We start from the raw sequence: 25,167 nt of genomic DNA on the forward strand, positions 1-25,167 counted from the left end.
ATCAGCCAATCAATTGAAAAGTATTCATAAATGAATTAATCATTTGAATTAATCAATTTTCAACAGAAGTGAAAAGTGGTTTATCAATTAATCAACTCCAGTAGAGTAAAAAGTAGTTTATTAACTATTTTAACTAACTTATAACAATACATAATTGAATTATGTGAGTATATTTTGAAAATTTATTCTTCATTATGATAAACAGCTCTGCCCCACCCTTGTCGTTCCCTTTTAATTTCGTCGACAAGCCAAGACGGCACTTTCTTATCAATGGGCACAGCATTGGGGAATGGCAATTGTGGCGGCGCCTTCTTGAATGGATGCACATTCTTCAGTTTCCTCAACAGAATGTCCTTGGAAACCTCCTTTTGGTCTCTGTATTTATCGAGGTATCTGCGAGCAAACAAAAAAGTTTATTTAAATAAAGAATAGAAACATTTATTAACACTCGCTCTATGACTAAATACTTGCAGAATTCAAAATGAGTTCATACAATCCATCAAAACTTGCAGAGGTAATAGTTTTACGATCTCCATCAGTGAGAAATTCAATTTATCTAATAAACTTCAAGCTTTACTCGCCAATTTTTCGAAGGCATATAACAAGAAGAGAATACAGCAAAAAATATATTTATTGATTGGATTATAAATAATACAATTGGAGAATCAAAGTTTTCACGAGGCAGTAATGAAGTCCTGTTGCGCGTACGTTTATTAAGGTTTATGGAAATAAATCGCCTCAAGATAACAACATAGCATTGTCATCTTATTAGTTAATTGGTTTTCTTGGCATTGCTTCAGTTGAATTACATTTGAATTAATAATCAGCAGTATTTCTGGATCAATAATTGCAAAAGCTATCAGTGGCCAGCCAAGATAGGTTGATTCAAAATAGTACGGTAGTAGGCCTATCTAGTATTTTTATAGTATAAGTATTTGAGTAAGACGTAAGTATTGGTTCTAGAGAAATTTTTATTCGTTTTTCGACTCATGCATGATCTGACGTACACTTGCACATATACGCATCCAATGTGATCATACCCTTAAGCACCTGATCCGACAAAACTTCTTTCTGTAAAATTATTTGTCAAGTGACTTCGAAAGTTAATGGCTTAACGGTTAGATGAATGCATTGCAATCACCTAAGCTGATATATGTGCATTTTAAATGCATTCCTCTGTCCTTTATGGAAAAATATAATAGGGATAAGTAGCACAGTAATACGAAAGATTTCCTCTATACTCTGTCCATAGAACGATGAGCGCTGGGTGATTAAGCCTACCCTCGATCCCCCAAGCGCAGTCACACACGCCCGGCCTACCTACGCCATCCATATACTATGTATACTACACACATATATCGATTCTATATATCGATGACCTGCGCTAATGGGTATTCTGTGAATGAATATGTATATGCCTGAGCTATCACCAACTATTCCTTGTGCTAAGATATTATATTTATTCAACTGTAAATTTTTCTTGATTTGTACTCTCATTACTCAAATCTACATATTACTCCTTTCAAAATGAGTCCAAACATGATGCATTTGTGACAACTGTAAGCGGTTTTAGTGTCTTGAAAATTAAAATAATGAAAAGGGACCTTCATACATGTTTATATTTTATATATGTTATAAATACACTAGCAGGTAACCCGTGCTCCTCACAGGGTCTAATTAAAAACTTGACAAACTGCAAATTCAAGAGATCTTGAAGAATTCAAAAAACACTGTTATATTTTTCATTACAGATATTTTATATTATGACAGACCTATTATAGTGTAATATCAGCCTTAAAGTTGTCACAAGTGTATCGTGTTTGGACTCATTTTGAAAGTAATATTATTTACAGTTCAGTAATTGGAGTACAAATTGAGTAAAGTTTACAGTTGGAAAAATGTATTTTTTAGCACAAGGCGATTCATAATCATTAGCTGGCAGGTAGGCAGACCGCAAGGATAGTGTATATACCTATATATTATTCTTGGGCAGACCGTCCCTTTTCTCACACACACAATCAGAAACTGCACTTGTGTGTGTGAGTTGTAGGAGGGTCGGCTTAATCATCCAGCGCTCATGGTTCTTTGGACAGAGTATAATATAACATAAAATATAATTTTACTATAAATTCCAATCAATGTATAGAGAAAAGATAGCATGAGAACATAAAAAGATAGCATAAGATATCCCATGGTATAGGTAGTTTATGATCCAAATTACAAGCCAATTTTTTGTCAACTCAAGCCGACATTTTTTATTACAACTTATTTCTTATGTGAACTCATAGCCGACATCTATTATTATTGTTTTGGCCGGGTGAGAGTGTAAGAACGGCACAGTATGAGAGACTACCTGTGTCACATTGCTTTACGAAAAACAACTACTAGAACTATTAGCTTGGAACATAGGCACAAAACACAATATCATTTGGAACATAAACGCCCATAATATATGGGATATATTCTTATACTATCTTTTCTCTAAGGTTTAGAGATAGCCCTGCCTTCTTTCACTTTCCTTTCACACATATCCCCTTTATGTTTTTTGGAAAGTTTTATCATCAACCTATCTAAATTTGTTTGTTCTATTTGGATTTGTAATTTCAAGATTAATGATTTGGTGTAGAAATTGAAATGGACATAACCTACATAACCTTTTGAACGATTTGAGACAAAATTAAGGAATATAAGTTTTGGGCAGTATCCTGTTTTTTCTTTTTCGACTATTGTATTGTTTGCTTTATCCAATAAATAAATAGGCTAAACCTTAACTGTCTATTTCATAGGTAATCATAGTTGGCAAGGTATCTTCCCTCTTTGTTCCTGCACACCTCATCATTTTAGAAATTTGTCTTGTTTATTGTGTTATATTTATTGCAACTGTTTTATTGTAGGCCTATATTGTTTTTCCAATTTTATTTTTGTGTGTTGTGAATAATTTTTTTTTGTATTATTTCTATTAAAACTAGTCACTAGGACTAACCATTAATTTTGTTCTCTTATTTCTTATCCTAACACATTAATTTTTATTGCTAAAGTCTTCCAGTGAAGCCTACAGTTCTAATCTATAATTTCTCAACTTTAAATTCTTTCGCTACACATTTATTTAATTTATACTTTTTTCACTTCACTAGCACTACACCAACTCGAAGGGCTTTGTTCTCTTCTAGTGAATAAATTGATTTGAAATGTTGACCACTACTCACATGTTGAACGGCATCCTCCTGGGAAACCATTCCTGTTTTCTGATGTAGGGTGGTGGGAAGTCATACTCGAATACTGGCTCCTTCATGTCGAGTGTTTTGTGGAAGAAGTCGGTGAGTGAGGAGTCCCAGTCGCACTGGAAGAACGCCAGACCGCCCGGCGTCAGATCATCCTGGTGCTCTCGGTAGAAGTCGTACGTCACAAAAGTCCTCTCGTTCAGATCCAGGCTAAAACGTTGAGAAAAATTATACAGTTATCAAAAATGAAGACAAGAAAAATAGAATTGAAAAGTTCTGTATATATCTTCAGATACAATAAAACAATGGAATTGTGTCTACATCTTTTCCAATTTTATTTGAGAAAGTATAAATTATATTTGATATTGTATTTGGGAAGTCATCACATGTAATTGAGAGCAGTGAATTGTATTTGAGAAATCGTCAAATGTGAATGAGAAGATATCAATTGAAAATGAGAAAATTATAGAAAATGATAAATTAATAGAAAAAGATAATATTTTTATAACAATTGAAAATGAGAACATTTTCCAATTGACGTGTCGTGGATCTTCTGTAGCCTACAGTAGAGGTTTAATTTGAGCAGGAAATGATACTGTACTACATACACAGTATTCCAATTACTACCATAGGCTTTGCATGGGGGCAAATTATTATTTTCAATGGTGAAATTATTTACCCTGTACCGTTTACAAATGATTAATGAGTATCATTTCTATGTATAGGCAACACAACTTTTGTCTTCAAATATTTTGTGAAATATCGCACTTGATGAAGATCAAATTCTCTATGTTCAAGGCGCAATTGAACCTTTATCATCAATCAATTGAATCTCTTGATCAAACAACTCGGCAATTCTTCAATGGATTTTGGGGCTTGAAAATATTTTTTTATTCAAAAACTAAACGTTTTATTGGAATATTAAATATATTATCATATTATTTTTATGAGTACAGTTATGAAAAATATAAGTACTGGAAGCACTGGTTTTCTTTAAATCATTTCCCAATTTCAACTGACAACTTATCGATTTCAAATCATAATATGTTATCAAATTGAAATGATACTTTCTCAAATAAAATTCACTATTCTCAACTACAAGTGATGACTTCTCAAATAAAATTGACTATTCTCATTTACATCTGACGTTTTCTCAAATACAAATGACTATTCTCAATTACAATTGATACTTTCTAAAATATAGTTGGGAAAAATGTAGAAATATCACGAATTTATTTAAAAATTACATACATGTTTCAGCACCTATATATAGTACCGTGTGTCACCTTCAGTGTCAAACTGTAATTTTTCAATAAATTCGTGATATTTATGTGATATTCGTGAACACCATTCCATTGTTTCATTCGGTATTTGGCATAGATTTTTAATTTTGTATTATATTATTTATATACTCAGGGTCAACATATCTGTGGATACATAATGTTGTATTTTTTGGTAAGTGAATTTGAGTTTCAAATTATTCATTTCAGTTTTGTAATAATATGAAAAATTATGAATAATATATATTTAATTATTGTACGAATTATAAATTAATAAGCATTAAATCAGTACTGATAAATAAGATTCAGTTTCTCTTGATACACTTCATTGGGGAATTATAGGGGGTGTAAGATGATTGACACTTCATTTCATAATGATGGACATCAGGGATATAATTATGATACCACTATATTTGAATAGGATTTTTTAAAATGGAAGATTGTTTTCAATTGGTAATTGGTAGTCTACTTTGACATCATTACTCCAAGACACAAAACAAATAACATGTTATGATACCATAGCCTCAACCTTTGGACAACATTAACTTTTTACCGAAATTTTTGGAGAGAAATAGTATCCCAGTTCTTCAGTATTCAGTAAAAATTAATTTAGTTTAAAATTAATCAGTTAAAATTAAAAAGTATTCAGTTCTTATCGGGCAGCCGATGAAGTCGGATCGGAGTTTATCGCTGTCGAAAAACAACTTCTAAGCGTGTCTCAGCGTATCGGCCGGTTAACAGTGAAAAATCATAGTGAATTTAATTCGTAGCAGTAATTTTAGTGGAATTTAATAATCAGTGGAACTTCTACTTAGTAGAAATTAGTAATCAGCAACATGGTGAAGTGTAACAAATGTACAAAGGACATTGCACCGACAAAAGACGGGAGCAGCACGTGTGTGAGCTGCCAGGCACAATTTCATAATTCATGTGTCAGTGAATGTGTTACACGTGGTTCACAAAAATCTTGGAAATGTGTAAAGTGTTGCAGTGAGCAGACAGACACCATAGTTAAACCAACGATCGACTACGAGCGGGTTGATGAAATAATTGTGAAAGCGATTGCTGCCTTAAAAGAGGATATGAAAAACCAGTGGGACGTTAACAACAAGAAATTGGATAGCATACAGGAAGAGATGAGTAATATGAACAAAGACATTACTTGCCTTAAAACAAAAATGGACGAAATAGTCGAAAAAGCGACCAGTACAGAAACAAGGGTGCAGCCGCTAGCTGATGAAAATTGTAAATTGCATCAAGAATTAGCCGTTGCGAAGAGAGAAATTCACGATCTTCAAATACAAACTAGGAAAAACAACATAGTAATTTCTGGCATCCCAATTCAATCAAAAGGGACCAATGTATTTCCCATTATCATTAACATAGCTGAACTCCTGAAACTTACATACTACCAAACAGACATCAACGCTGCCCATTGGCTCCCAGTCCGGGGGGGGGGCGAACCGAGATCTCAGTCAATTGTAGTTTCATTCGTGTCAAGACTGGTTAAAAATGAATGGCTCCTCGCAAGACGTCACAAAAGATTCCTGAAGGCGAGAGAAATCGACAACGATTTTTCAGACGTCCAAATTTATTTGAATGAACAACTCACTATGATTAAGCATGATTAAGGAGAACAAGATGGCTTCCGTGTGGACAAACGATGGACGTGTGATGGCCAAGAGAACTCCAACATCTCGTCCATTCAGAGTGAATTGTCTAAAGGACCTGGAGGAGAGGACTCCACCCGTCAGTTATTGAAAGGAATCTCCATTTGCTTTGTGTCGCAACTTTCTTTCTAGAAAAGTGTGATTGTTGTGTCAACGGGCTCGTTTTCGGACAGTATACTCCTATAGATAATTAACGGACCTTAATATTGCTTGACTGTTTTTGTTGTTATCAATTTTCCTTTTCATATTTCTCTTTATATTATGTTTTCACTTGCATTTTAAATACCCTTCTGTGATTCCAATTGAATCACAGTATCATAACTCTATTTAAGAATTATTGCCTTCCTTTATAAAAATATATCACAATATTAAATAGCCTAAATCAATAGTAGATTGAAATCAATAAGTGTGCTTTATAAGATAGGTAGCCTACAATATCATAACGCATAATTTTCCTATACTTACGACACGTCTTGTAGTGTTCTCTTTCTGCTTAATTACTCAATTGGGAAACGGATAATTTCACTCTCAGTCTGACAAATAAAAGGAACACCAAGCTTATTTACCGTGACTTTTCCTATAGAAAATCGTTTGAGAATCTTTCTGGTGAGATTCAATGGCGTTGTTTATCAAAGTCGTGCAAAGCGTCTCTAAAAACTGACAAAGCAATATCTAAAATAATAGAAATAGATTCTGCTGCTTCACATAAACATAATCATCCCCCGCAATGTAATAATAAAACGGTTGAACATGTTGATTTATCAGTGATCATTGATGAGGATACTGATCGGGATCGCCCCCACCTAGTTACAATTGACCCGTTGTTGGCTTCATCCGGAGCTGCCTTATCTTCTACACCAGTATATGATAATAAGGGTAAATCGTCTACTGGATTTGAGTACGAACAACATTCACTTCACTCTTTCGATGGAAGTGTTTGCAATGAGGGAAACAATTCTGATAATGTTTGTGATAAATGTTCTGTTAATGTTGGGGAGTTGAAGAGGAAAATGCTCGTTTGGCGAAATTGGCTTTGAATAGTTTCCGCAGATCATGCTCCTTGATTAATGCTGCCTGCAGAGATGTCAGTTCGCTTAGTGGGTTTGGTTTAGATAGAAGACTGCATTTGTGGGCTGATAGTCATGGTAGGGGGTTGCGTGAGCGTGTGGGCTCCTTGCTGCCAAATGAGTTTTCTTGTGTTGCCCACATTCTTCCAGGGGCAAGGCTTGAAGCTTTGACTGACTGGATGCTCTCCCCAAATGAGGTCAAAAACTGCCAACAAAAAGATTGGGTCGTCGTTTTGGGCGGTACTAATAGTATTAATAGTAACTCTGATGAGATCTGCAAGTCAGCATTCATGCAGGGGTTAATTGAGGTGATTGAAGCATATATAGAGAGTAATATAATCATATCCACTATTCCCTACCGCTATGATTTACCTGGAAGCTCACATATTAATAAAACTATAGCTGCTATAAATACACTCATACGACGTTTAACTGATGTGTATCCGGTTCATGTACTAGAATTGTGGACTTTGGAGAGGCGGTTCCATACAAGCCACGGACTTCATCTGAATGGAATGGGTAAATTACTTACTGCTAATAAAATAAATGATATTATAAGGGGTGTTGACAGCAGATGTATCGGCCACCCCTCGTCAAGAGTGTCCTCATTTTCTTGCAAGGCAATGCAGTCAAGTGTTTCAGTCTCTCCTGGTTTAAATGATGATGGTTTGGCAGTTGGCAGTTCCTTGTGCCCTGGTGTGGAGGATCATCACAATGTATTTGGAGATCAGCATTCTCTGTCTGATGTGAGTCAGCCTTTTCTAGGTTTCGATCTGGCGAATCATGTAAGTGTGGACACTCTGCTTGAGGATGGAAGGGATTGTCTCAATGTTTCTGGAGGTCAGCAATCATTGTCTGACTCGAGTCAGCCTTTTTTAGGATTCGACCTGGCGCCCCTAAGAGTGATCTAAGTTTTGATATGCATGTAAATGAGTCAAGCCCTAATTATTTAGAGTCTTCTAGAAATAATAATAAAAAATCCAGATTGAATTTATGCTCTATAAATGTGCAGTGTTTAAGAAACAAATTGAATGAACTTGAAATCTTATGTAAATCACAGAATGTTGACATATTGTGTATCATAGAGCATTGGCTGGTTGAACAAGAGTTACCATTCTACCAAAATATTGATAGGCTGGCACTTACTGGCAGTTTCTGTAGACAGTCACCTTGGGGCAGTGTAGCTGTATATTTTAACAATAGGAATAATTTTACTATTAAACCACTTGACTTGTCAACTTACTAGCTATCACTCATAGTGATACATCGATGTATAGGTCTCCTAGAGGGGATGCAAACCTGTTTTTTGATAAGTTGGAGCTTTGTATTTCTTATGCACTGTCTGTGGGTCATTATGTGTTGATTGGAACTGACCATAATTTCAATGCAATTTATTCACCAAGGGATGTCAGGGTGTTTCTGAATGTTTTGCAGGGGTTTGGGCTGACAAGTTTAATAAGTGAGGCAACAAGAGGATGCTCAGCTCTTGACTCAGTTGTAACAAACTTAGATCCGGATTGTTTCACTGTGAATGTTAGCAAGGATCAAATATCAGACCACAAACATATCCTTCTGAGAGCTCGGTTGGCTTGCTATAGACGGGGTAACACTCAAAACTATCCAGTATCGATCATTTAAAGAGAATTGTCTTCAGATTTTTTGTGCTTCACTACAGGATCGAATTGAGCCCTGGTTTAATATGATTTCAACGTTGTCAGCAAGGGAGGGGTTTACGTTTTTCTTTTGTAGTTTTAAGGAACTTTTTGATTCTTTGTTTCCTGTGAAGACTAAAAGGGGTTTCTCATCATCGGGGAGGGATGCTGGTCGACTGCGGGGTGGTCCAACCCGTCCAAGTTGCAATTGGTTCACTCCAGAACTTAATGAACTGAGAGAGCTTATTCTGTTGGTAAGTGACATGTGTAAAACAAACCCTAATCTGAACATTGTATTGAAGAATCTTAGACATGGGTATCGCAATAAAATTAAGGAAACAAAATTGGAAGCAAACGCAAAACTCATTATGGAGTCTAGTAATAAAATAAAAGCTGCCTGGACCCTTATAAACAAAATAAGACCATCATCAAAAGAGACCAACAACTCATTTGCCACAGCAGATGACTTCAACAATTATTTTCTTGAATCAGTTGAGAAGATTGTGAATGATAGATATACCAAATGACGGTGAAACTATTCAGTTTACTCACATGCCTGCCATAGTTTCTGAATTCACCTGGAGTCCTGTATGTGCTCAAGATGTAATTGAAGCGGTTTTAGGTTTCAGGAGTTCTAATTGTAAGGATATTTATGGCATGACCCCAAATTTGCTCAAGCAGATGATAGTTATTATTGCACCCATATTAGCATTGTGTATAAACAACTGTTTAGCTAGCGGTACTTTCCCTGAACAACTCAAAATCTCCAGAACAGTTCCAGTCTACAAGAAGGGTTCATATTGTGACACCTCAAGTTTCAGACCAATTTCTATAATTCCTGTTTTTGCTAATATATTTGAGGCAATCATATTTGCACAACTGTATAAATACCTTGAGGAGCATGACCTCCTGGCTCCTTCTCAGTTTGGTTTCAGGAAGGGAAAATCTACTGTCATGGCTGTGGAATCACTGTTAGAATCGATTATCAATTCTTTTGAGGAGCGGAAATCAACTTTTTCAATGCTATGTGATCTCTCACGAGCATTTGACTGTATTCCTCATACAGTTCTTTTAAAGAAATTGGAGCATTATGGCTTACAGGAATGCGCAATTCGGGTGTTTGAGTCTTACCTTTCTGAGAGAAAACAGATTGTACATTGGAATGATCAGTGCTCAATTCCTCTTCTGGTAAAACGGGGTGTGCCACAGGGCTCATTGTTAGGCCCATTACTCTTTCTTGTAGCAATAAATGATTTGCACTACTATCTAGCGGGAAATGTGCTGTTCTATGCGGATGACACTTCCTTGTTCTCTGCAAATAAGAGTGTCACCCAAGCTAAAGCAGATGTGATGGAGCTGTATGATAAAGCTCGTGATTGGTTCTCACTAAACAGATTGTCTCTGAATGAGGCAAAAACCCAAATTATACTGTTCTCTCTATCTGATGTCAGTGAGTATTTGCAGCCGGTCCGATTATTGGGGTTCACTCTTGATGCCAAGTTACTCTGGGAACCTCATATAGACATGGTGTGCTCCAGTCTCAGCAGCATTGTCTATCTACTGAGAAGGCTAATGTCTGAACTGCCAATTTCGGTGGTCAGACAGGCCTATTTTGCTTTTTTTCATTCGAGGATGAGTTATGGTTTGAAATTGTGGGGTCATGCATCTAGCACTTCTAAAGTTCTGTTAATTCAGAAGAGAGCGGTCCGGGTGATTTCTGGGGCGGGCTATTTAGATCACTGTAAGCCCCTTCTTTCTAAAAATGGCATTCTATCCGTCATTAATGAGTTCATCTATCAATGTTTGAAGGATATACATCAGATGCAGGATAGGCTACCAAAGAGCAATGACATTCACAGTCACTTCACAAGAAACCGTGAGAGTATATATATATACCAAGATGCAGACTTGAAAAGTCCAAGTCGAGCTACCCTGTGATAGGCTACAAATTCCATAACTTGCTACCAACTCAAGTTAGATCCTTGCCGAATAAACGTTTTCTCCAAGTACTTAGATCCTGGTTGATTGTGAATCAATTTTACTCAGTAGAGGAATTCATTGCTGCTGATCACAACACCCTAGTCAATTTAATATAATACTTTTTTTGTCTATTGATACCCAAGTACATGCGACTAAATTATCTGATCTAATTGTAAATTTGCTTTTACTGATCTGTTTTATTTTATTTATTATTGTCTATTGTATGTATTGTATCTGTGCAATTTATTGTATGTTTCTTTAATGTGAATTGTGACTTGGCTATATGTAACTTCTATGTTCAACTGGCCCAATAAAAACTTGAAACTTGAAACTACAGTAATACATGGGGGGGAGAATATTATAGTGAAAGCATATAACATTAGGGTGAAATGTTATTGCTTTCTTTGAGGTTTTTGATTGTTTCTTTTTTCCTCTCTCTCCCTATGGATTCTTGTTTCCAATGATTATTTAGCATCATATGTATATATTTTGTTTCATAATATGAATATCTTTATTTTAGGTGGAATTTTATTATTCTCTTTGATGCTTTTTAATTGTCATTTTTTCTCTAAGGATTCTTGTTTTTCAATTATTGTTTCAACATCATATTTATTTTATATTTATATTGTATAAATGTCTTTTATTTATAATCAATTCTACTTACTTTATAGCGAGCTCAATTCAATCCTTATCTAATTGGGTGCTAGTAAATCATTATTAAGGCTTATTACTCTCATCGTTTACTTTATCTAATAATTTTTCACTTGATTGTAACATGTAAGTTAAATGCAATACTTTCAAAAAGGCTTTACATATTCCTAATTTTATCAGTTGTTGATTGCTTTAAAGATACAGGGTATATTAGTTTTTTTCTAAATTCTAAATAATGTGAGCTGGCCGGTGCGCTGACGAGATTTAGAAGATAGTCATGGATAAGGATGATTATCTCGAGCGACCAATTATTGACTGTTTTGAATTCAATAATATTGTAGATTACAATGCTTTCAATGATAAAAGTGGTGATTGTCGTGGGTCGAATAGTTTTAGCGTGCTGCATCTAAATATTCGTAGTTACAATAGAAATTTTGACGAGTTATTAATTTTATTGCATGGAATCAAAACCAAATATAGCTGTATTATTCTAACAGAAGCCTGGCTTAGAGATGATAGTGACCTTGTGAGTATTGAGGGCTTCAGGTTGCTTCGTTCCTGTAGTATATATCGATGAATCTTTATCAGTAACTAGTAACCAGCTGATTGTGGGAGGAGTTGCAACCTGCCTCGCTTTATCTTTCAACTGGGCTAACTGTCCTTGTCAAATTTACTGTATTTATCGCAGCCCGTCTTCATCACTATCAGCTTTTAACAACGGACTGGAGGGCTTATTTAGTACTGCGCCGCCGAATCAAAGGAGCTTGAAAATCATTGCCGGTGATATAAATTGCGACATTCTAAACCCCAATTTACAAGAAGAGCGCTACCTGGATATCTTATATGAAAATGGGTTTGTAGCATGCATTGATAAAGCAACTCGTCCCACAAGCAATACCTGTATAGATCATTTTTTCATCTCACTTCCTAAAAACCTCTTTGTTTACTCTTCAATACTGAAGACAGACATAACTGATCACTACATCACATGCCTCAATATCAATTCAAGAGATTCAAAAACAAACAACTCAGATAAAAACTACTATAAGAAAATAAACTGACCAAATATAACAGATTCCCTTAAAAACGAAACCTGGCAAAGAGTATTAGAATCAACTGATGTAGATACCGCTTCTATCAATTTCAATAGCATTATACTGGAAATATTGGAGAAAAATACAACAATTCATGTTCACAAAGCAAAAAGCAGAAAATTGAAGCCTTGGATTACGGGTGGTCTTCTGTCATCCATACGCCGCCGTGACAAACTAGCTAAAGAGGCCAGAGCAAACCCACAAAATGTGTTACTCAATTCAAAATATAAACGATATAGAAATACATTGAAGTCATTAATCAAACGCGCGAAATTCGATTATTATAAAATTAAAATACAAGAATCTAACGGGGACCCTAGGAGATTCTGGGACATTGTTAACGATGTTGCGGGACGGCCTACAGGCAAATCTAAATTTCCCTTGAATGCTTTTGAGGGACATAGTAACACTGCACCCCCCTCTTCCGAAGATATCAAACAAATAGGTAATGAGTTTAATAGGTATTATGTATCAGTCGGTCGCAGGCTGGCTGAGGCTCTCGACCCCGCCGGTCCACTTGAGGTGGACGACGCTGACCACGCCGCTGATTCTATGTTCCGGCTGCGGCCAGTTACACGGCAGGAGCTTATTGAGGTGGTAGGGAGCATTAAGGGCAACTCTGCGCCGGGCTGGGATAATATACCATCAAAATTTATTAAAAACAATATTGCCACTTTGATTACTCCCTTGCTTCATATAGTTAACCTCAGCTTCAACACAAATAAATTTCCAAAACCATGTAAAATAGCCAAAGTGGTACCAATCTATAAATCAGGTCAAAAAAACTTAACATCTAATTACAGACCGATTTCTCTACTTTGCACCTTATCTAAGATCATTGAAAAATGTGTTAAATCACAGCTTGCTGATTACTTGGAGCGTGAGAAAATAATATCAGATCTCCAGTTCGGTTTTAGAAAGGACAGGAGCACGTCTCATGCATTTTTTGAGGTTTCTAAAAACATAGCTAAGGAGATTGGAGATAAGAGACGTGTCCTGGTTACTTTCCTGGACCTAGCTAAAGCGTTCGACTCCATAGATCGACAAAAGTTAATTTCAAAATTGCATTACATAGGTGTTAAATCGTTGAAGTGGTTCATAAGCTACCTGGAGAACCGGATCCAATACGTTAGTATAAATGGCATTAACAGTGAAAAGGCTGGAATCGACTATGGAGTGGTTCAGGGAAGTACACTGGGGCCGCTTTTGTTCCTGATATACATCAATAATTTAGAGAAGGTTTCCACGGGTGGCAGGTTGTTCCTTTTCGCTGATGACGCGGCATTGGTGTCGTCCGGCTGCACGTGGGACGAAGCTTACGAACAGGCGGGGGCAGACTTGGTCAAAATCAAACGCTGGTTGGAGCAGAACACTTTAACATTAAATGTAGAAAAAACCAAGCATCTGCCAATATTTTCCAGAAGTGACAGTGACCCTGCTCCGAGACGGCTGGCCCTCCACTCCTGTGGTGACCTGCAGTCGGTGGACTGCGGTTGCAATGTCATAGAGCGTGTGGAACAATACAAATATTTAGGTGTAATAATTGATCATAAATTATCCTGGGTTCCACACACTCAGGGAGTTAAAAACAGGCTTAGAAAACTCATTTACGCCTTTTCGCAGCTTGGAGGGGTGCTGACTGTGGGTCTGTGTAGGACGGTTTACTTTGCCTACGTGCAGTCGTTGCTCCAGTATGGTGTCCTGGCGTGGGGGGGGGGTTCTCGGCCGCCGCGCTGCATCCACTAGCTGTCACACCGAGATCACTCATCAAAATAATTCTAAATAAAAATATCCGATTTCCTACTGAACAACTCTACACCGAATTCCCTGTTCTTGACATAAGACAAATCTACATTAAAACTCTTCTTATTTTTATCAAATCGTACAGAACAGAAATTTTTACACAGCTAAACCATAACTACCCCACTAGACATATGCTGAATTTTGGGTTTAATACACCTAGAGCTACCTTTACATCGGTCGATAACAACCCTATTTCGTATTGCTCACCTACTTCATCGCAATCTTCCAATCACAATAAAAGAGGCTGAGGGATGCAGTGTTGCTAACTACAAAAAGAAGATAGTCACATGGTTGCTTGGTATTGGTCGGGAGGCATCAGAAGCCCTCATAAACTCGCCCTATATGTAGATTCTGATTCAAACTCTGTTAACTCTGGTACTGTGATGTAGCACTCTGAACATTATAATGAGTAATTTAAAAACTTTAGGAGATAGGTACTCCAACATAATACTAAGTCTTTAATAAAAGAAACCCACGACATCATGCTCTGTTTATTAAAAAAAAAATTATTAATAATATATATTTATTTTTCTTTATATAACATATTTCCAATATTGTAATAGTTAAGTGAGAATAATATTAAGGTAGAATTCTGCAGAATTTTTCATTTTACAGTTATTATAGATAGGAATTCTTCCCCCACACACGGACCAATAGTCTATGTGAGGGAATATTTATTTCCTGAAAATATGTTATTGAATTGAGATGTAAATGTTTTATTGATGTATTTTTTTTTATGGAAATAAAATTTAATAATTGAATTGAATTGAGTACTGGCTCAGCCTAGTTTTTCCTTCAATTTCAAAATTATATTATGATTGTAGTATTTTGTAGAATAATTGAATGAATGAATGTACTCTATGGGAAAAATGAAGACTTGGAAGATTCATGTAGATTGTATTTCTATTATTTTTGTATTTATAAAGTTTGTAAAATTTCCATCAACTATTTCGATTTATCAATTAAATATGATTAATTACATGAGTTCAGATCTATCTCACTATTATAAACTTATATGATAGTGTTAAGCGATTTGACCTTGCGGAGCATATTTTTCTCAAAAATCAAGGATGACTGGAAAATGTTTCATTAGAATAATAAAACTTGTTCCGTTGCACGGATGAATATCAAAGTATTACATGCTTGAATATCAACTGAATAGGTTCCTATAATAATATTTATACAATTATCACCGAAATGAAGTAGCTAAATCGAACTGAAAGCTGTATCCATTATAACTGAATGAAGGCACTGTTAATATGGTCAATTCAACTTTTTAATTCACAATATATTATAAAAAAGTTAACTCTCATTATGGGCAATAGTGTATGAAGAGACTGTTAAAAGCTGTCAATTTTACTTTTTAACAGTGTAAACACTCATTATGAAGTTCCCAAATATCAATACAGCAGATTCTAGCACATTGTACAAATACGATTATCAACTTACCAAGGAGCCGCCTTTTTCAGTTTCGAATAGTCGATCCTCTTCTCCTGCTTGTAGAGTACGAAAACAAATCGATGGAAGCCAGTTCCAAATGGAGGGAAAGGCTGCAAGTAGTCCCACACTACCTCTCCCTTTTTCAAATCATTTCCAGGTATATTGCCTCTGCAATCAACAACATTTTCATTTTGTGACAACTATAAACTTTATAAAATTCTATGAAATGGTAATTCATTTAATCATTCAGGAATGATTAATTACAATAATTATTGTCAAAATGATAAATTAAAATCAATTAATGGTAGTACAAAGCAAACAGAATGTTTGATTGTAACATTATTATAACTACGTATTTGTTGGTAGAATATTAATATTGCATTGCTAATCAAGAAATACTAGGCTACTGTGTATTAAATATTAAACATACCAACATGACAGTCATAATTTAATGAAATACAGAAATACTCTTCAATGCTATTAATATAGCCTAACTGGATATTTATAAAAAGAAAATCTAATTCATTTGTCGATTAATCGACTAAAATATTAAAATTCTATCGACGAATTTGTTGCAGAAAATACTTTTTTCACGAAGCTTCTCAAACTCGGAACTTGAAAGAGCTTCTTCTTCATCTTCAACATTTTAAAATTGTTCAGCTTCAAGGGATAAAACAATGCGTAGTGAAATAAGAAATTTTACTTGCACTGTAAAATCATAATACGAAGGTGAGCTCTACAAGCGACTGATAGAATTCCTATGTTACAACTCATAGATTAGATTGGTTCATAGATTAACTCATAGATCAACTTATAAGTTCATATCTTAAGATTGATTCCATACATAGATTTATTATATTAGTTGAACCATATTTTTTATTATGGTAATTTGGAGTTACTTACATAAACCAATGAACGTATTCGGAATTTTCTTTGGATAGATGGCCGTCAGGATTTGTCAATATGAGTGTCCACAGTGTATCGGCATCTGCCTCATAGTTCACTTCAGGTGCTTGAGTCGCCTGCAAATAAAAAGACAAAATCATATATGAAAACAACTGAAAATAAATAAATATTCACTAAATTACATTAGAGATGTTTCAGTCAAATGACCGAAAACTCAATAAAAACATCAGAAATATGGATGAAAAAGCTATATAAATACAACGATATTATGGAAGAATAAAGAAATAAGTTTCAGCTAACCTGGGACGGCTTTACGTCATTCCCTCTGAAAACAGGAATTAAGTCATCCCCATGCCTGAAACTAATATCCAATGGCACTTGCGGATAGAAGTAGGCATCTCCGAAAAGATCATTGAAAATCCCATAGTGCTCTGCTACGTTCTTCAAATGGAAAGGGCCGATTGTTCTCTGCCATTCCACAGATACGTCAGCTAAGGGGATTATATCTGAAATCAAAATAAACATTTATATAATTGTGAATAATGGTTCAGGATCAATGGATCAATTGCCCCACGATATTAATTTCTTGGGGTAATTGGTTGGGGCTAATTGGGGCTGTTGGAGTAATTAGAATTAAAGTAATTACAATTACATTTTAAACCATTTTCTCTAGCACAAAGATTTCCGATCACTCCAACAGCCATGAACCCAAATGCCCCATGGTGTAAATTTTTTGGGGTGATTGGGATCATGAGTGAAAACTATTCCGAGCACTTCCAGTAGAGTTTCGATTCCATTTCTGAATTCTACACCAGAAATCAGCTTGAAAGGCATTCCAATTTCAAATTTTATGCTGCCGCCATTTGACCTATAAATGAATGAAAAGTTATGGATCAAATCTGTCCAAGAGTGAAATAGAGAGAGGGAAACACTTTTTCTGCAAGTGAATAATTTTTCAAATCAACTTTGATTACATCAATAAAAAGAAAAAACCGATTGATAATTTATAAAATTTACTTGATAATTGAGGTCGTTGCCAAGGACTTGGATTTCCAGGTAGGCAGTGTCTGAATTTTCCGATTAAAGTAAAATATCATGCATGGTTATTCGTGATATAGAGATGCTTGACTTACAAAAAGAGGTTTCTCGTAGAAATCCTGCAGTGAGTAGAGTGGGTTTCCCAGGAGTTTATTTTTCACTGAGATATAGAACCAAGAGCCCGGTTTCCCTGAATTTGTTTAGGTAGGCTGTTAAAAATCTTATTAGGATGGGAAGCTATTGTAGTTCCCCGCCTGTCAGCTTCGGGGCACCTCCAGTCTAGTAGCATGTCTTGCATTGTGGCTGTGTATATTGCATCTTTTTTGAATATATTCAAACCATTATTCGTATTACGACCCAAAATTAAAAACAAAACCGTGATCCCAATTACTACCCTTTACCCCACAGTTAAGTAATCTAACAAAATATAATAAGTTGATAAAATCTTAAACTTTGTTCTTTATATTTTTAAACTGAAAAAAGAGATAATCATACTCACGTTCACCGCGATTAGAGATAATTTCAATGTCTGAATTCTTTCTCTGCTCTCTTAGAAACTTCAATCTTGTTTTGGTTATTTCTCTACGGTCTCGCGCTGGAAACGGCAATCCAATATCAACTTTGTAATAAATGGCTGGATCCTTGTAGTTCATTTCTGTAATAATATTAACAATACATAATAAATACAAATGTCATCTATAAATATAAGTAGCCTATTACTCCATGTGCTATATTTAATTTTTACTACCGTATCATTTTTAATGATGGTGATTCAATAAATTTAAATTTTTAATTTAATTCTAGTAGATTAGAAGCTTGAGTAAAACCTTGATTCATTCCCTGGCCGACCAAGATATTTTTTAGTTCCAGATAGACAAAATAAGCACTGGTGCACTTTTATGATTGAATATAACGCTTTAATTGACCTTAGGGCTACTTTTGAATATAAATAGACAAACTAATTTTAAAAGGGTACTCAGATTTAAATTTTTATTTATATGCTTCAATTGAATACATTAAAAAAGTAAAGAGCAGACACAATATTATTGTTAAGTTACCTAGGTCTGAAATTGATAAGTTTGACTGACCAGATAAGTGACGGCAGCTAAGACCAGGTCATTCTATATTTATTCTAAAAAATAAGTTGTCCTTCTATTCAATTATTTGTAGTCTTCTTTATTCAATTTATAAATAAAATACTTTAGTAGGTTTACCGTAATAATAATAAATTGTTTGATTTTTCAATTTTGAAGGTTATGTTTCAAATTGGTTTTAAATTAAAAGAATCAAGTATAGTACACTCTTTCCTATGATGTTTTTGCTAATAAGAATGAATTATTAATAATAAATAGTAGATTACTAGAATAAAAAGAATTATTGATTAAAATATGTAATATTTACCTGCAAGTTTGGTTTCGAAATTCTTGGCCAAATGCGGCGGCTTTCCATACACCTTGATAGCTGGATAGAACCTGACATTATTCGATTTTATTAAATTTATGTCACTTATCACTAATTTACAAAAACGTGAAGCCATTTTTATAATCAAGACTTACTAAATTCAATTAAAATCTCCTACATTTATGGAAGTAGTTTAAAGATGTGAGGTTAGTTCTCCTTCTCTTTATTTTTGACTTCAGATACTATCGAGTATCGATAAAAAGTCGATACTTCTGTCTGTTGATATCTTACCGAAAATTCGATATTTATTTCAAAAATTTTGCGGGAATTGGAATAATATTCTAACTTCTAAATCCTAAAAATAGTGTCAACATTTTTTATCCACCAAATCCAATTTTCAATTCAGAAATTTCTATTAAAAATGAAATCCTTCGGAGCTCTCATCTTCAATGACTCCTACCCAAGGGAGATTGAATTTACTCGATTCTCCAGGCTTTACTGCAGAATTGTGCAGATAAACTGCATCTCCAGCTTTGAATTCTCTTGGTTTTTTGCCTTTATTAGCGGTTATAAGCCGTTTATCTGCTGCTTCTGAGGAACTCTTGACACCTTGTTCATAAGCCTCACCCAGTCTCATTTTCAATGTCTTCAAATGCTCTCCTACTGAACAACGCTTTAGGTCTTGAAGTATAGGTTCATTGGTAGGTAACACCATTTCATGACCCCGACATAGAAAGAATGGGAAATACCCTCTTGAAGAATGAGGAACTGAATAATATAAGTCATCAGAGCATAGGGCAGCCAGTTGTCCCAGTCACTACCATCCCGTTGAACAAAGTGAGCCATGCTCTCATTGAGGGTGCGTTGTAACCTCTCTATTCTCCCATTCAGATCAGATTATCCTTGTACTACCGTACCTATATACAGCACATCAATTTCATCTCGTCAAGGCGGTTCGAACTCATATGTAGCATGAGTTAAATTCGTTGGAGAAATTCAATTCAAAAAAGTTTTATTTGTTATCAGGGTCGTGCTCTATACAAACAGAGTTGCACTATTTTTAACAAGCAAAAATAATATAACAGAATAATGGTAAAGATTACTGACCAACATAATAAATCCTACTATAACAATTCGTTGGAAAATGGGAAATTTATTATTTTGAGTGTACCTACTCAAATAAACCCATACACAAAAATTGTCACTTTCTACATTCAACAATATTATTTTCTTCAATAGGTCCGTCACGGGAAACCGATGTTTATCAAGTTGATATTGCGCATCTGATAGGAGTTGAAGCACCCGAGGCCACCACATAACTCGTTTTACCTTGCAATTTATGCTTGTTAATTGTTGAGTTGACATCATGCCCTGTGAAACGTAGAGCATTGCGTTTTCGTGTATGAAAGTTTTGAGCGGAGTGGTGTATCAGACGTTCAACGCCTCTTTCAATTTAGATTTAACGTTCTTCGGGATAATGGCCATAGGGAGATAACCATAGGGATAATGCCCTTTGTAGTGGAGTTAGTTTAATGAAAATGCAGAAACCGGGACCACGTCGCACAGTTCAAACTCCAGAGAATATGAAACGTGTAAGACAGCCCATATTCCCTAGTCGTGTTATCTCTAGATTCGATGATCTGCATTGCCCCCTCATTCTCCACACTTTTCGATGTAAGATTTTTCTTGTGAGGATTTCTAAAGTCTCGTGTATAAGAAAACAAGCCTCGTACGTTGTGCGAACTGCGACAAGCTATAGAGCAGACCGTCACTCGATCGTTAACCATTGGGGAGAGAGCGCATCTCAAGCAAACTTCACGGAGCATCTCCACATTTGTCAGCATGAATGAAAATGGACACCATTTTAATATTATTTTCAGTGCATAGGTTATTCAAATTGCATGTTCTGAGAAACGTTTTTCTGCCAATAAAGTATTTTTAAACTTTGAAATAGAGTAGTGTTGTCCATTTAAAAAGCATCCGCTTCCCATGGAGGACTCTGTATATTGCTAGCACCAATGTAGGCTTAAATAGTGACTGGACTGAAAGTAAGGCTTGTATTGTAACTTTAACAAAATTGGAATAAAATTTTATTTGATAATTTACTATTATGCCCATTATTATTATTATTTCATAAAAACCTAATATAAATTTGCATTGATCAATAAATTTGCATCTGGCTACTAAATTTAAGAGGTTTATGGAAATAAATAAATAGAATTTGGCTTGTATTAATTTATTTCGAATAAAATAATAAAAATCAACTTATTAGACATTTTAACAAACAATTATGGCGTTTTAACAAGATTAAAGACAATAGGTATTTAGAACATTAAAATTTTCAATAACAAGCTGTATAAAATTTCAAAGATTGAACAATCTAATTTCTAGCTTAATATCCTACTTACTTAAATTCCTTGTATAAATAGTACCAATTTATTAAATTAATAAGGGTTGTTTAATCAATGGTGCCACACGCTTGGGTCTATTAGGGATAAACTATTCTACAAACAATAATTTTTAGAACAAAGCATAATATAGTATAATTGACAAACTATGATCCATAATCAATTATAAAACCCATTAAATCTCATAGATTGAATTTATAAAATCATAATGACTCACTTTTATCAAAAATAGAATAACATATTTGATATTTGATATTTTTTAAGCTTCCCATGACCTCCTTTTAAAGGGGTATTAAGGATTTGTCAATTTGAATTCTAATGTCAATATAGTTTGTAAAAGAGTTACTCAATTGCAGGAGAAATACTCATTAAACTCGTTTACGGAATAAAAACAAAATTTAAGTAGCTCCTTCTTCAACTCATTTCTAAATTTTCCAAATTCCAGATTTTTAAGATGGTCAGGCAATGCATTAAAAAGGTTGATACCTAAACTCTTAGCACCTCTAGCAAAAAGGGTTGTTCGATGATGTTCATCTCTAAGATGATGACGTCTCCTTGTTTCATAGAAATGAACCATAGATCCTCTATTCAAATCGTTCTCATTTTTCTTTATCAAGCAAATACATTCAAGAATGAAAAGGCTGGGGAGAGGAAGGATTTCAAGCTCTTTGAAGTAAGGTCGGCAGCTTGTTCTCACTGTCTCACCTACCATAACTCTAATGGCCCATTTTTGGACTCGGAATATTTGAATTGATTCTGTTGAGTTTCCCCAAAACGCGACTCCGTATGACAGAAGGGAATGAAACAGTGCATAGTAGACGCTTTTCAAATTCTTAATATTTGACCAAGACTCACATTCAGACACAACGGAATTCGAAAGTGCTGCATTTCAATCTACACAGATAGGTGTACCGGTGATGTGACATGTGTCATCGATTCCGACTGATGTGATGTTGGGCCAGTCATCAAGTGCACAGAGCTTTGACATTCCACAATTCGGTAGTCTCTCGCTGAGCATCGGCAGGCGTGCTCGGTCCAAGTCTGAGTCTGATTCAAAAGTTGAAGTCAAGGACTCCTCTCATCGAGAGTTTGATGCCGTTGCTGAATCTCACTCACGCACGCCAATAACAGATTGGAGGATTAAAACTCATGAAAATGGAAAGGTGGAACTTCTCGGCTGTGACTTGTCCAAGTCTTCCAGTGAAGTTTCGTTTGGAATTGTGCTCAGCAAGAAGGAAAAAAACTTGATACAAACGAATAAAGGACTTTATCAACTTGATGGCGAAATGAAGAAAAACAAAGATTTGCCTCCCGAAGTCTGTCGGTAGATAGAGTTGAAAAATACTGTTGTATTACGAATTGCATAATGAACTATTTTACAGCTTATTAACAATGAATTTAAGAGGCTATTCGAATGGAACAATTAAAATAATGCAATAACAATAATAAGTTAACAGGTATTAATGCATTTATAGTTTAATAAGATGAAAATATAATTTCAATAAAAAAATAGTCATTTATAATTTAATAGTACAAGAAGTTAATGGAGTAGGGCGTTTAAATATATATTAGGATAATTACAGGAAATTCACTCAGTACCTATTTATGTATTTCAACTTATTCTTCGTACTTCGAATACACAAGATGCTTTTATTGTGAGGAAGAAAGGTCCTTCTTGAGCTGGGTAGAATGTTGAAGGTATTATATCGTAAGTACCACCGGGCAAATTTTCCAATTCCAAAATGACAAATCCAGACCTGAAATGAATAATAGCAACATATTAGCTCAAATAATATGATTCATCAATTTTTAGAAAATGAATAGTTTTGGTAGAAATAGTAACTGGATCGACTGTTCTCTTGGGTTTTTAGCAGGACCTCCTATGTCCTACCGGACCTGAGCCTAGAAAAAAAATAGCCGCTGTATGTGGTGGTCTTATAGGAATTCCTACTGAGAAAAATCACTAATCAGCTGTTAGAGAGCGTCTCAGTTCGTCGAAATCTCAGTATGTCTAGTTCCCATTTAAAATATCAATACTGGCCACCAACTACGGCGACCATTTTTTTGTAGGCGAAAGTCCGGTATATAGGAAGTCCTGGTTTTTAGTTGGGGTTTGCAGAATCAGTCTTTTGAGAGAATAGAATCACCATATGAACATACGAGTCTTGAATAGAATCATCAGTACTGGTAGAATAGATTCGAGTTTTTGGCCCGCCGCAAAGTAGACCCACGCTAATCCATGAAAAGCAACCCACGCCGTGGGATGTTCTGTAAATTATTGCTAGCCTTCTCCAGACATCTGTGTAATGATAATAATTCATGCAATGAATAATCTACTTGTCAGCTGTTTGATTATGAATAATTCTACAGCAACGGTTTACAAAAAATCCCACGGCGTGGGTTGCTTTTCGTCGATTAGCGTGGGTCTACTTTGCGGCGGGTCTTTCTCCCGATATTGAGATGAATGAATGAGTGATAAAAAGCAAACCAAATTTACAACAAATCAAATCCAAGACCTTTCGTCTCCTGAGGCTCTATTGTAGTTTATTTATACAGATAATATTTTCCAAGTTATACATCATACATTAGGCACCTCAATATGAAGTGTTCAATGTTCACTCTCTCTCACACACACACACACACACACACACTCTCTCTCTCTCCTGATCCCGGTCGTGTGTTTATGGGAAGGATATTATTTTATATCCTTTTTCAGAGAATCCACAATTATTTGTTGAAACACCGCCGATTTATGTAGTAACATCACAATATTATACTATCGTTATTCAAATTGCATTAAATATTTATTATCATTGATTGATTTTTCACATTCTTAAATATCGTTGAATAATTAGAAATTCTGTTATTCAATGTGAATTAGTGTATAAGCCAATAAATATAAAGAACTCTAAATCTTATAGCTCTATCCGTTAGGTTGAATGTTTAACAACTTTAACTTCACTGATTGGATAACTGTATTAGCTTTAACTGTAATCGATTTAAAATCACCCAGTAAATTACCTGTAAGGCCCAGATGATTTACTAGTGAAGGGAGCAGTTTTATCAGGATCGTTGATGGATTTGGTGATGATTTCGACTCCAATTGAGTACTGCTTGGGGCCTTTGAGGTCGATGAGGAGCGAGTGATCCAGATATCCATCCAAAGTCAGCTGATAGCAGGGGTTGTTGGGGTAGGTAGAGGGGTGGTTTTTGCAACCTCCCGCCGTCGCGCCTGACCAACTACCATCTGCTATCTGAAAAATCGGTTAACATAATTTTGGTTAACATTAAACAATAAATATTGGTCAACATTAACATTTGGTTACTATAGTTAGTCAACATTAAACAATATAATTTGGTTCAAATTAGCAATTTATTAGAACAATTATTGATTAACATAGAATATTATTAATTGGTTTAGAATAGATTCTAGTCTGTGCAAAGCTTAGTATGCAGCATTGATGTTATGGAATACAGTGCTGCCAGATTATACAGAATCCAGAGAGCCTGTGAGCTATTTTTGAGAGAGAAATAGCGAAAAAGAGAGCGTAGGCAT

At 35.1% G+C, this 25,167-nt stretch overlaps 2 protein-coding genes across 2 annotated transcripts in view; both read right to left on the reverse strand.

The window, feature by feature from the left end:
* Positions 1–101: 101 nt before the first annotated feature.
* On the reverse strand, positions 102–19,462 carry LOC111060147 (39S ribosomal protein L38, mitochondrial). The gene is made up of 7 exons (XM_039430158.1): positions 19,204–19,462; positions 18,302–18,457; positions 17,065–17,270; positions 16,762–16,880; positions 15,868–16,026; positions 3,207–3,431; positions 102–393 (listed from the first exon to the last, which is right to left on the reverse strand). Exons 1-7 carry the CDS (start codon positions 19,337–19,339, stop codon positions 183–185), a joined length of 1,212 nt encoding a protein of 403 aa, XP_039286092.1. The 5' UTR covers positions 19,340–19,462; the 3' UTR covers positions 102–182.
* A 1,961-nt stretch (positions 19,463–21,423) lies between these two features.
* Positions 21,424–25,167, reverse strand: part of LOC111060149 (calpain-7) — a 33,028-nt gene continuing 29,284 nt past the window's right edge. Inside the window, exons 13-14 of the mRNA XM_039430159.1 lie at positions 24,633–24,865; positions 21,424–23,368 (exon numbers count right to left, since the gene is read on the reverse strand). Of these exons, the coding sequence (XP_039286093.1) occupies positions 23,224–23,368; positions 24,633–24,865 (378 nt within the window). The 3' untranslated portion in view covers positions 21,424–23,223. The remainder of the gene's footprint in view (positions 23,369–24,632; positions 24,866–25,167) is intronic.

Source organism: Nilaparvata lugens, chromosome 6 (assembly GCF_014356525.2).
Source record: "Nilaparvata lugens isolate BPH chromosome 6, ASM1435652v1, whole genome shotgun sequence".
In the NCBI taxonomy this organism is placed as follows: domain Eukaryota; kingdom Metazoa; phylum Arthropoda; class Insecta; order Hemiptera; family Delphacidae; genus Nilaparvata; species Nilaparvata lugens.